The 13,273-nt window shown below is 47.4% G+C and overlaps 1 protein-coding gene across 4 annotated transcripts in view; it reads right to left on the bottom strand.

Moving 5' to 3' along the window:
- The window catches only part of DDC (dopa decarboxylase), a 106,273-nt gene that overhangs the window by 75,266 nt on the left and 17,734 nt on the right, over nt 1-13,273 (bottom strand). For all 4 annotated transcript variants that reach the window (XR_013415349.1, XM_015133491.3, XM_015133493.3 and 1 more), the window contains exons 2-4: nt 8,763-8,991; nt 4,782-4,895; nt 2,694-2,813 (exon numbers count right to left, since the gene is read on the bottom strand). Coding sequence is in view for 3 of the 4 variants with exons in the window: in XM_015133491.3 (XP_014988977.1) it covers nt 2,694-2,813; nt 4,782-4,895; nt 8,763-8,963 (435 nt within the window). In the remaining variant the exon portion in view is untranslated. The remainder of the gene's footprint in view (nt 1-2,693; nt 2,814-4,781; nt 4,896-8,762; nt 8,992-13,273) is intronic.

The following is a 13,273-nucleotide window of genomic DNA, read 5'->3' as shown; positions in this document are numbered from 1 at the left end:
TTTTTTTTTTTTTTTTTTTGAGATGGAGTTTCCCTCTTGTCACCCAGGCTGGAGTACAATGGTGAGGTCTTGGCTCACTGCAACCTCTGCCTCCCAGGTTCAAGCAATTCTCCTCCCAAGTAGCTGGGATTACAGGTGCCCGCCACCATGCCCGGATAATTTTTATATTTTTAGTAGAGACAAGGTTTCACCATGTTGGCCAGGCTGGTCTCAGACTCCTGACCTCAAATGATCTGCCTGCCTTGGCCTCCCAAAGCGCTGGCACTACAACGTAAGCCACTGTGCCTGACGTTTCATTTTCATCAGCTTCCCATTTAATATCACTTATGTCTGATGGAAAGTGAGATAACCAAAGAATGCGAAGAAGGAGCACATGGAGGGATGGCTCTGAGCCTGGCCACAGGGCCTGTGGGTCACGGAGAAGGCAGTCATCAGTCTCGGCATGTGGCCTGTTCAGGGATCTCAGTGTCATCCAGATGAATTAGCGTTCATATTTTTTGGCCCAGAGTCTAGAAATAGGCATTATAAGCAAGTTCCCTCCATGACTCTGAAGCACACTGGATGTGGTAGGCAGATTAATGCATCCTCATTCCCAGAGATTCCAGGTCTTGGTCCCCAGAATCTGTGACTGTTTACTTTCCAAGGAAAAGGTGACTTCTCTGATGTGATTAAGAACCTTGACTTGAGAAATTATCTCAGATTGTCTGGATGGACCCAATCCAATCACATGTGTCCTTAAAAGTGGAGACCCACTTTCTTATCTTATATGTGGTTAGAAGGAGATGCGACCATGAAAGTGTGAAAGGAAAATAAATCTTCGGATCCCCAAATCACTAAGCCAAAGGGGAAAGTCAAGCTGGGAACTGCTTAGGCCAAACCTGCCTCCCATTCTATTTCTAAAAGAGATAGCTACTAAGATAAAAAGCTACCTGCCTCCCTCACAAGGAATTTCCTCTTGGATGAAGGACAGACAGAACTCAAAGTCACCCCTCTGCCCACTGAGATAGCTGCACATCTGATTGCCTCCTTTGGAAAGGCTAATCAGAAACTCAAAAGAATTCAACCGATCGTCTCTTATCTACCTATGACACGAAAGCCCCCTTCATGCTTCGAATTGTCCCACCTTTCCAGACCAAACCAACGTACATCTTACATCTCATGTGCCCCTCAAATGTATAAAACCAAGCTGTGCCCAACCACCTTGGGCACATGTCGTCAGGATTTCTTGAGGCTGTGTCATGGGCACGCATCCTTCACTTTGGCAAAATAAACTCTCTAAGTTGATTGAGACCCATCTCAGATATTTGGGGTTTACAAAAGAAAGGTCAGAAAGATGGGACACAGCTGGCTTTGAAAACAGAAATGGGGCTGTGAGCCAAGGAATTTTGGAAGCCTCTAGAAGTCAGAAGAGGCAAGGAAACAGATTCGCCCCTGAAGCCTCCACAAGGTGTCAACTTTGGTTTTAGCCCAGTAAGACCCAAGTCAGACTTCTGACATACAGGACTGTAAGATAATCAGTTTGTCCTGTTTTGAGCCACTAAAATTTGTCACAACATCAATAGAAACAAATACATAAAATTATCAGTCTTGTTGCACATTCTCAGGACTGGAAGTGGGGAGACTTGCTTGCTAGTTTCGCGTGGCCACACTGGCCTTGTGCTTTGCACAAAGGTGTTCTCCACTATGTGCCTCACTGTTCTCACCCACTGAATGGGCCTTCACCAGTTCTCAAAGCCTTGTGGAAGACAATATCTGAAAAGGAAGCCCCTTTTTCCCAAAGTTAACAATGCTTTCCTAATGAGACTATCATCTACTTGACATGAGAAAAATGATTAAGGGAGAGTACTGGGTTCAACATAGTTCATGCTAGGAGGTTTTTTTTTTTCTTTTTCTTTTTTTTTAAATGCATCAAGTCCAAGTAATCCCAGTGCCATTTGTCCTGCAACCCCAGTGGAATAGAAATTCCATCATGATTGTCTTTTGTCTGTCTTGTTTCCTGGTGTAAGCTCTGACACACAGTCACTGTCAACAGACACATGTTACAGGAAGAGAATGAATTAAGCTGCTGCATAGAAGCAGCAGCATCTTTAAGTAAATGATTGGTTCAAAGACAAGTAGCATTTATAGCCTCCGAAGCCTGGTCACAGCTGCCACCTGTGCTGTCCTCCAAGGAAGATCACAGGCTCTGAGCCACACAGATACAGGGTCTATAACTTACCAGCTGGGAGCCATGGAGCAAGCTACCTAATGTTCTGGGTCCCAGTTTCCTCCCCTGTAAAATGGGCTATTAAAATGTTTCTTCACTTGTAAAGGGAGGTTTTTAAATTCATAGTGTTGTTATGAGAATTAAATGAGTTAATGCCTGGAAAATGCTTAGGCACTGTGGCCAGCGATGGGGAGCCCCACACAAATGGTAGTCGCTGTAGTTGTTATTTCCATGCACCTGCTGTTAAATAGCTGCTGTGCTATCTACCATAGCTTTAGGCCTGAGAACTGAAAGACAGCACTGGGATCCTAATCCAAATCCTGCCAATCCCAAGACCAGTGATTTCCTAAGAGCTCGGTTTTGTTTATTCTCCAGGGGAAATCTGAGGACCTAACAAGAAGCATGAGCGCCTCTTTCCCCACCTGCAGCTATGGTCCTGTGCAGAGCCCATGCATCCCAAAAGTGGCCCTCCCAGCTCTCACCTTACCTGGATCACTCCTCCCCCTTCTCCGGCATTTTCAGTCAAAAATGCCTTTGGCAGCTCCAGCATCTTCCCGAGCCAGTCCATCATCACAGTTTCCAGCTCTGTGCATGCTGGGCTTGCTGCCTGTGGTTGGGGAAGGGAAGGGATTAACCAAGGGCCAAGCATTGCAGAATTTGGGGAGCAGCAGTAACAAGGGGGGATTTAGCCTTCCACTAAAGCCCAGATTAATGCCACCCAATCTCAGATGTGATTCAAAGGCCTGAAGCCTGTTTGACCTAGACTCATGCAAGGAGAGTGATTGGGAAGGAACACACGGGCCACCATAGTGAACCTTACTCCACTGAGCCTCACTGCATGGGCACTGCTGGCTTGCTAGTATATTCATTTGTTCATTTACAGAAGGGCCCAGAAAGTCCACAGGTGGACTCTCCTCCATAGTCACAAGTGAAGGGAACGAGGAAGTGGGCGCCGGGCAGCTGTCACCCTCTGGGCATCCCGAGAAGCCATTGATCTTGTCTTTTAAACTCCCAGTGACTTTTCTCTGTGAACTCTCCTCTCTCTCTGAACAAGCTGGTCTTGGACCCCATCCAAAGGCGGATTGAGCCTCCACTTTCATAAAGGTCTCCAACATCAGGGGTGCAAGGTGCTCTCGTGCCTAGATGTGCACAGCAGCATCCTGATACGTCACCAGTAAGATCTAAGTTAGAAGAGTGCATTCTCCCTTCTGGTCAGCCCCATCCTGCTGGTTTCTACCTGAGCCTGGCCAAGCCCAGCTCTACCAGGAGCCTATGCTCTCTGCTAGGGACCAGGTATCAGGCAACGCAGCCTGACAGACAGCGAGGCACCCCCTTCAAGGCCTGAGGGCGATCAGACTGTCCCAGAATGAGCAGATAGAGATGGATGACAAGTACCTCTGCAGGGACAGAATGGATTTGGACCAGCACAGCTAAATGAAATCTGCTACAGTATCCAGTGATAGAAAATGCTCTTTAGGAGAGGGTGTGCTCAGCCCAGGCCACACTGGCTGGCCCAGGCCAGCCCTGCCGAGCAGAGAGGGAGGCCCTGGTGACTGGCAGAGGAGCAGCACAGACACTGGCACAGACACTGAAGAGCCCACAGATGGGCTCTTCAGCCCTGCCTGTGGGGCCCATGATGCCTATTCACCTGGCAACTTCCAGTGCCCCAGCCCAAAGAAGAGCAAGCGCCAGGCTGGTGAAGCAGAGGTGGCACAGCTGGGCCCTGTGGCACAGTGCTGCAAATTCCTGATTGACAGCTCCTTTACGCATCACAGCATGCCACATAGACCGACGCCCAGAAGTCCACCTGACTCCAAGACACAGACAAGATGAGCACTCTGTACCCCGAAGGCCAAGCACAGCCCCTGGCTTTTGAGGAACTCCGCAGGGTGCAGCAGCCCTCAGACACTGGCCATCAACAGGCAGCTCTACCTCCAAGCTCTCTGCATTTGGGAGGAAGGCATCTTTCCTGTAATCTGTGCCTGGAGCAGCCAGCCATGGGTAGAGCCAGCCCTGCCTGCCGTTCTTCTGAACAGGGACTTTTTTAGGCATTTGACCTCCAGATAGGGCGGGACTGGTGGTGTGCAGGCAGGAGCTAGGCTCTTTTCCACAGTCCCCCTGCTCCAAGTCTCTGGACACATCTGATGGGCTGGTTGGAGCCTCTCCCTGGGCAGCAGCCCAGGCAGAGAACAGATGGAATGAGACCGGGGCAGTAGTGGTTTTCAAGCTTTGGAGGATATAGAAATTCTCTGAGCTGCTTGGGGAAATGCAGATTCCCAGGCTGGAGCTGCAGAAACTCTGGGCCCCAGACCGTGATGTTAGCTCATACCAAGTGCTTCCAACACAGCCTGCGCAGAATGGGCTTTGAGTTGTTGAGACTTTCTCTGTTCTGAATCACTACTCCCTCAGAGGCACCCTCTCTGGGCTGAATCCTTTCTCCTCCCTGCAACAGTGGCCCGTCTGCCCACAGACGGCACTGCCATCTGCTCAGGTCCTATGTGCAAAGGTACCGTGTCCCCACCCCGGGATCCCACCATAGCCAGGACCCCTTCCCCAGGTGCATCCGGACACTCACCCAGGAGAAGCCGATGCAGCCAATGGCCCCGCACAGCATGTCCGCGAGCATGGCCGGGTATGAGCTGGCCGTGGGGAAGTAGGCGAAGAAGTAGGGGCTGTGCCAGTGCGTCACCTGCATGGGAGGATGGAGCATCTGCTCAGAAGTGAGGAAAGCCAGGCCTCAAGAGAGCAGAGAACCCAGGTACCTCAGTGGCCCCCAGCTGCCAGATGCAGCCAGACCCAGAGTTAGGTGAGTGCGGTTCCCCAAATGTCAGCCATCCCAGTACCTTCCTCCATTATTTAGGAGCATTTACACATCACCTTACTGTCCCCACTCCCTTTAAACCAGCTCCCTTTTTGATACTGGAATGTATTTCCTAGCTCAGAAGGAAAAGTTCTAGCTCCAAAATAAAGTGGAAAATCCTTATAACTTTCTGTAACAAAAGAAGCCTCAAAATACCACACGGTGCTTCAAGTTCTTGCTCCTGTGCTCTCGACAGTGAAGGCGCTGCCCCAAGGCTGATCTCTTTGTACCAAAAGCTTAGTTTTCCTAAAACTACTCTAAAAAATAAAGTCTCCACAAAAACCAGAAACAAAAACCAAGAGCCTGATTTTCAAGGTCTCTTCAGTCAAGCCACAAACATGCATCTGGTCTTCCAGCTGCCCCGGCTCTTCTAGAGGAGCCGAGGCCTTCCCTCCAGCCAAGCGACTGATCATCCCGCAGATGTCTCGCCTCTGCTGTCCCTCAGCCTGGCCACTGTCCCTTGCCATTTGCCCTGGCTAGGGGCATCCCACAGTTCTCCAGCCCATAAGGTGAACATCTGCCACACCCTGGGTGAGGCACAGAGGAAAAGCTCATGTGGGCCTGGGAGGAGATCCATAAGAGGCAGCGACAGCTCCATGTGGTATGCTTGGGGACGGGGGTTCTGGGATCCAGGAGGCGAGGGTTGTGGTGGACACCCAGGCAGGGAGCCTCTCTGGGCTGGGAAGGTCTGGCAATGGTAACAAGGCGCGAGCCTCAAACATCGCAGAGTCTGGGAGGACGATCAGGGGAGGACAGAGAAGGAGCAGGTGTAGCCTAGTCTTTGCGTCTTTAATTTGTTCCTGCCAAGGCGGTACCTGCCCTGAAGGAACAGAATAGAGTCCTAAAGCCCTCAGGACAACCCTCAGCCCCTGTGCAGGGAGAAGGTACAGAGACTGCCATTGAGATCCCTCTCAGGCTGTGACCACGAACTGGTGTCTGAGAGACGTTGCCCTGTTCCCCGTTGTCCCCTGCTAGTGCTCCACGTCCATCCTACCTGCGGGAACAGCATGGTGTTGGGAGCACCCCTGGACTGCAAGTCCAGCAGGAACCCTGATTTGCTGGGTTACTCCAGACAACTAACTGCACCTCTTTGGGCCCTGTCATCCCCTCAGATAAAATGAAAGCACGTGCTCTGGTGCTTCCTCGAGGCCTGGCTCAGAATCCCAGCTGCTGAAAATATGCTCTATCGGGCTTGGCTGCTCTGCTCTGATTGTGAGTATCTGCATACCATTCGTGTCAAAATCCTAACCCCCAAAGTGACGGCATTAAGAGACGGCATCTTTGGGAGGTGATTAGGGCATGAGGGTGGGGTCCCCTTAATAAGATTAGTGCCCCCCCACAATGGGATTACTGCCCTCATAAGAAAAGGCAGAGAGCTGGCTACCCTTTGGTTATGTGAGTACACACTGGGAAGACGGCTGTCTGTAAACCAGGAAGAGAGCCCTCACCTGAACCTAATATCTCGATCTCAGACTTCCTGTCTCTAGAACTGTGAGAAATCAATGTTATTTAAGCCTCCCAGTCTACGTCCTTTGTTATAGCAGTCCAAGCTAAGATATCTGTAAGATATCTCTTACAATCTGGGAAGAGATGCAAACATTTCTTTCTCAATAGCACTCATCGTTAAGTATATGTTGTCTAAGATGTAGCATGAGCGACCCCCTGATTGTGAAGGCAGCCAACTAAGAGAGCTCACCAAGAACTAGGAGTGTTCAGCAAGGTTTATTTAACAACCACGGCCACCCCAGGTCTGCCAGGGCTTGGGGAAGTGATGGAGAGAGGGAGCTAGCACAGTCTAGGCTTGGGGCCTCAGGAGCGGGAGGTTGGTGATGAGGCTGAGAGGCTGAAAGGAGCTGCACAGGTTGTGATGCCTTCAGCACAGCAGATCCAGGCCTACAACACTGTTAGGGGCTGAAAAAAATGCTTAAATTTCTTCTATAATCAGGAGGGAAAAAAAAGTGAACTTTCAGGTTAAAGAAAAAAATCTATGTTAATATATTCATCTTTATGCCAATGCATTTGTAAAGCATAATTTTCCATATTTCTAGGGAGGAAGGAGCTGACAAAGACAAAGCGCCCAGGGCCCAGGAGAGTAAGAGCAGTCCTTTGCCCGACTCACCCCTCAGCACCTGGAGGGCCCATGTGCCTTTGTCTCTCTCGCCTCCCTGTGGCCCCTGGGCTGGAAAAGGACAGAAGCGATTCTTGATTAGGGACAGATGTGTGCCCTTTCGCTTCACTGTCAGCTGATATTCACAGCAACTTTTGAGATGGCTGGGCCTGCACTTGCCCTGCTCACGGCCCAAGAGCTCACCTGATTTCCTGCGATCACACAGCCAGCAGCTGGTGGGCTGCAGCTTCCACCCAGGGGCCCTGCCCAACGCCTATGCATTTCCCAACTCAGCTCTGCACAGTGAATACCCCCATAGAAGGAAGCAGAAAGACTTCAAATCCTCCCCCAGTCTCCTGTACTCCCCACTGCCTGACATTTAGCCACACCTCTCCCGAAGGGTTTTATGCTGAACAGCTTAGTGTATTTGCACAATTTCTAGCAAGAACCTGAATCCTGTTCTTTGCTCAAAGCATAAATGCCAAGTGAGAATCCCCTGGAAGAAGAAATGTGAGCAGTGGGGTGAGAATGGCGCTTAGCTACTGAGAAACTGGTCCATGAGGTCCAGGGCCTGAGGCCTAGCCTCGTCCCATGATCAGTGTCCTATAACCTTGGCTGACCTTATACCTTCCCAGGGCCTTGGCATTCTGTCTGAATTGAGGGAGTGGGTCTTGATGGGCCCAGACCCCTCTTCCATGAAAATTACATGTCGTTGCTCATGGGCTTTATAACCACAGACATGCTGGATGGTGGCAGCGATCAGCCAGTGGAGCCCATGGAGATTTTCCCCGCCTGGACTCTGCACATTGTTGCATGGAAGGGCAGGTCTGGCCACCCTCATAAACATTCCTGATCTAGAAACTGGCCAGGCTGCAACTCCCACCCAGACCCTGACTAGGCCAGAGCCACTTTAACCAATAGGCTTTTAGGTGAACTCGTTGGCAGAGAAAATCTACTGTGGAAGCATGAAGCTGAAGGGAAGTTTCTCTGAGCTCCAGCACTGCTGCCCTGTGAATGAGTATCAGAGACAGTGACCAGTCCCGTTGATTTCTGCCCTCTGTGTACTCCAGGCCTACTGGCTTCAGAGAAAGAGGACTGGCTTGGTGGACAGTACCATGCTGCCCACTCTCAAATAAACTAAATAAAACGTTTCTTCCACATATGCTAGTTACCTATTGCTAAACCCAAGGATGATGGAAGTGTGCTTTATTTAGGGCAATTGACTTATCTGAAAGCAGCTACCAGGGTGTCACTTCCTAATGTATATGAGGACAGCTCTGTGTACCGGGTGTCTCTGGGCAGGGACTGAGTCTCAGGGAACCTGGGGGAAAGAGCCTCACTGCCCTTGGAAACCGCAGATTTGGGTTGTAATCCTGGCTTCATCATGTACTAGCTGTGTGACCTGAGGTGGACCACCTAACCTCTCTGAGCCTCAGTTTCCTCAGTAGTAAAATAGAAATGACAAAAGTTCCTCTCCAATCTGACTGCCATAGGGATTCCTTGAAACAACGCATGTGAATTGCTCAGAGCCCAGTAGGTGCTGTGTGAGTGCTAGCCCTCCTGTTTTCTGACCCTGGGTACACACTTACCCCTGGCATGATTATCTTCTCAATGTCGTTGATGATGTCCTCAAATGTGTCTGGCTCCTGGGGGGCAGAGTCAGGGATCAGCGGCCGCAGGTACCCAGGCTCCACGTCAGGGTAGACCTGGCGTCCCTCAATGCCTTCCATGTAGTTGGCCACGTAATCCACCATCTCCTTCCCTCTCCTTCGGAATTCACTTGTGTTCATGGTGCCTGGGCTCTGTCAGAGGTGAAAACTGCAGGAAGAAAATGATTCATTGAGCAAACTTTGTAACTTCTGAACTGGAAGGTGGGGATTCCAAGCAAGCCGTGGGCAGGGCCATCTGGGCAGTGACGGCATACCCTGGAGGCCACTTGGATTCCAAGTAAGGAGCGCTTTCCCTCCATGTCTGTACGAGGTAGAAATGGCGCTGGATTTGGGACTGAGGCAAAAGCTGCTTCTCCTCTTCCCCAGCTGTTCAACTGGGAACAACACAATGTCTCTTTATTTCAATAGACTAGAAGCACACATTTATTTTCATGATCGATTCCAACTTTAATGACAAACACTGGTCCAAATCCTGCCTCTGCCCCTTACCTGCCTTTGAAAGAGACAAGCTTGCCCCTTAGAGTCCCTCTCCTCGTCTGGGAAATGAAAACTGTGATGCTGACCTCTCAGGAGGGCAAGAAGGCACAGTCACACAACGTACACAAGCCTCAGCTCAGAGACTGGGGCAGTATGCCCCCTCAAAGTTAGTCTTCTTCCCTCCTCTTGATTCTGTCACAGATGGAACTGCACCTTTATGCACCATCTGCTTTTCAAAACTAATGCTCTCCTCCCTCCCTTGCATAAGTAACATGCAGGCAATTCTCATTATTGCTGGTAGCTGTATTCTATCTACAACAGTTGCCATGGCTATGCACTCTGAATTAGTGAATACTGAACCATTTCTTCTAGGGGAAATACAGTTTCCTGAAGAGCGATCTCAATATTTTTTTGTCAACAAATCAATACATAAACTTTTTATGTTTTTAAAAGACACTTTATTTAATATATGTTGATTCATTAACACTGGCCTCACAGCCAACAGCACTGTAACTCCTATCTGGGGAAGCTTCTCTAACACATGTATTTTCTCCATAAGGCACGTCTTGTGCATAGGATGGCTAGACAGCACTTCTGCACCACATTTGGGAGTCATTTTAAACAGCAAAATCACCACCAAGAAGAAAAACATAAAGATGTGAAGGATGTGGCACTAAATAGACGGAGAGAAGGACACATGATTACATTATGAGAGCTGAAGCAAGAAGGCAGTGCGTCCCCTTGTTGAACCTCAGCTGGGAACATGTGCATCGGACAAGCACATTCTCCACCACGCTACACATATGTACGTCCCTGAATGGTCTCAAAAGCACCATGAGTATTGATAGTTATTGAAATTACGGGTTACAAATGAATTTTAGCAAGTAGGAGAATTTGCATATGTGGAATCTGTAAATAAGAATGAATTGTATTTCAAAACCGGACAGTGAACAACACGAAGAAAAAGATAAGCCTAGAATCCCACCACCCAAAATTCTGGCACGTGTCCTTTTAGAATTTTGTTTTTATTTTATTTTATTTTGTTTTATTTTATTTTATTTTATTTATTTAATTATTTATTTATTTATTTATTTATTTATTTTGAGATGGAGTTTTGCTCTTGTTGCCCAGGCTGAAGTGCAATGGCGTGGTGATCTTGGCTCACCACAACTTCCACCTCCTGGGTGTAAGTGATTCTCCTGCCTCAGCCTCCCAAGTAGCTGGGATTATGAGCGCCCACCACCACACCTAGCTGATTTTTGTATTTTTAGTAGAGACGGGGTTTCACCACGTTGGCCAAGCTGGTCTCGAACTCCTGACCTCAGGTGATTTGCCCACCCTCTCAAAGTGCTGGGATTATAGGTATAAGCCACCGCTCCCAGCCTCTAAAATATTTTCTATTTGTGAGAGACAATTGCATGTTAGCCAAGGGATGCATTTTCAAATCTTTTTCATACTCCAAAGTTTTGTAGATGAGGAAATGGAAGCTCAGAGAGGCAATGTGACGTGCCCAAGATCACATCACCAGTAATTGCAGAAATAGGATTCAAATTTACAAGCTGGCCCCAGGACAAATTTAAGACAAATTTTCCCATGGGAGTTAAGTGCTTAGGAATACTCTAAATTCACTGTTATTAGCAAAGGTGATGACTTTAATAACAGCTTCTGAGTACTTCTCTATTTTCCCCATTGTCCATGCTGGGATTTTTGACAATTTTTGTGAGGTTACAGGTGGTAAAGAAAAATTGTTCACCAGTCACTTGTTAAAAGTGACAAGACAGATTTTACTCAACACTACTGCAATAGGGATAGAATATTGCAAAAGGGGAGGGACTGAACTTAATTCCAAAAACAACAGGGCCACATAGGGACTTACAGCCAATGGGCAGGTGAGAGGGTCCACAGGTAGAAAATTACTAAGAGGAACTTGGGTAAGTATCAAGGATGGAGAGGAAAAAGGAACTCTGGATTAGATACCAAAAGTGGAAGCACATGAGTTTGATTGGACATCACGGGTGTGCTCAGCAGGCCAAAGGAAAGACTTGGCTAAGCTCTTCCCTCTTGGGCCAGAGGAGCTTGGCTGAAGTTTGGTCAAGGTCCTTTGACAAAGGTAAACCTGCTTGAATGTGCTTTTCCTTCCATTGACATTCTCTCTCACATTTTTACTTCCATGTTCTCTGTGAAATAAACAATTACAGCAATTTTTATGTTATTTCAAGGCTTATTAGATCCAGCCCCTATATTAAAGCTATTGTTTAAGGATGCATTTCTCAACTAGTGAGTGCTCGAGTGGCAGTGATTGAGACAGAAGATTAGGCTCTAAATTATAGCAACAGCGAATGCCGAACTAACAAGCATGAGAAAAACCACAATGACTGTCTGAAGTTCTGTTACACCTTTGTGCTTCTTAAGCCAATGACAAAGGAGTGTCCTGTTCACCAGCAAAATATCATGGCTGCATGCTAAAGCATCCAGCTTACAATTCCTTGGGGCCTGCAGGCTTTGAAATTAGTTTTTAGTTTGGTGGACTGTTTATTTTAAATTTTGCACATACAGTGAAACTTGGTTTTCACTTCAAGTGGAAGTATTTCAAATTAATATGACTCAAATTTTTAACTCAAATGGTATCACACTGCAGATCTTTTTGCTAGCCTGTTTTTCTTCACTAATTTCTAAGTACATTTCTCATGTTGACAAATACTTTTCTTTTTCTTTTTCTTTTCTTTTTTTTTTTTTTTTTTGAGATGGAGTCTTGCTGTGTCACCCAGGCTAGAGTGCAGTGGTACAATCTTGGCTTATGGCAACCTCTGCCTCCCAGGTTCAAGTGATTCTCCTGCCTCAGCCTCCTGAGTAGCTGGGACAACAGGGCATGGTGGCACACGCCCGGCTAAATTTTTTTGTATTTTTAGTAGAGACAGGGTTTCACCATGTTGGCCAGGCTGGTCTTGAACTCCTGATCTCAAGTGCTCTGCCTGACTCGGCCTCCCAAAGTGCTGGGATTCCAGGCATGAGCCACCACACCCGGCTGATACTTTTCTATTGTGTGATTTCTCACAAGTATTTCACAATGTGAGTGTGCCATATTCACAACATGTACCTCTATTGTTGAACATTTATATTATTTCCAATTTTCACCCACATAGTTGGAAGCATTGGTGTATCCCAGTGGTCACCACTCCAAGACCGAGAGCCAAAGAAAGGACTGCGAGTCACACCCTGATTCTATGTATTAGCTATCGTTATTGCATGTATTAGCTATTGTAATAGCATGTATTAGCTGTACAACCCAGCGTAAATTGCTGCCATGCTAAACCTCATTTTCTTTAACTGGGAACAAAAATCATGACAATAATAGTATAGGTACACCCCGTTTTATTGCATTTTTTACAAATGGAAGGTTTGTGACGACCCTGAATCCAGCAAGTCTATAGGCATAATGTTTCCAACAGCCTGTGCTCACTCAATGAGTCCGTGTTACATTTCAGAAAATTTTGTAGTATTTCAAACCATTTCATTATTATTAATCTGCTATAGTGATCTATGGTCAGCAATCTTTGATGTTACTATTGTAATCGTTTTGGGACAGCATGGACGACACCCACATGATGGTCAACTTAATAAATTTGTGTCTGACTGAACCACTGACCCATTATTCGCCTGTCTTTCTTCCTTTTATTGGGCCTCCCTGTTCTCTGAGATGTGACAATATTGAAATTAGATCAATTAATAACCCTGCAATGGCCTCTAAGTGTTCAAGTGACAGGAAGAGTAGGTAGTATGTCTGTCACTTTAAATCAAAAGCTAGAAATGATTCAGCTGAGTGAGGAAGGCACGTCAAAAGTTGAGTGAGGTCAAAAGTGAAGCCAAACAGTTATCCAGGCTATTAAAGCAAAGGAAAAGTTATTGAAGGAAATTAGAAGTACAACTCCAGTGAGCACACAAACGCTTAGAAA

This window comes from Macaca mulatta, chromosome 3 (genome assembly GCF_049350105.2).
Source record: "Macaca mulatta isolate MMU2019108-1 chromosome 3, T2T-MMU8v2.0, whole genome shotgun sequence".
NCBI lineage: Eukaryota > Metazoa > Chordata > Mammalia > Primates > Cercopithecidae > Macaca > Macaca mulatta.
Note: the sequence above shows the minus strand (reverse complement) of the source record. Positions and strands in the feature narration are given on the sequence as shown.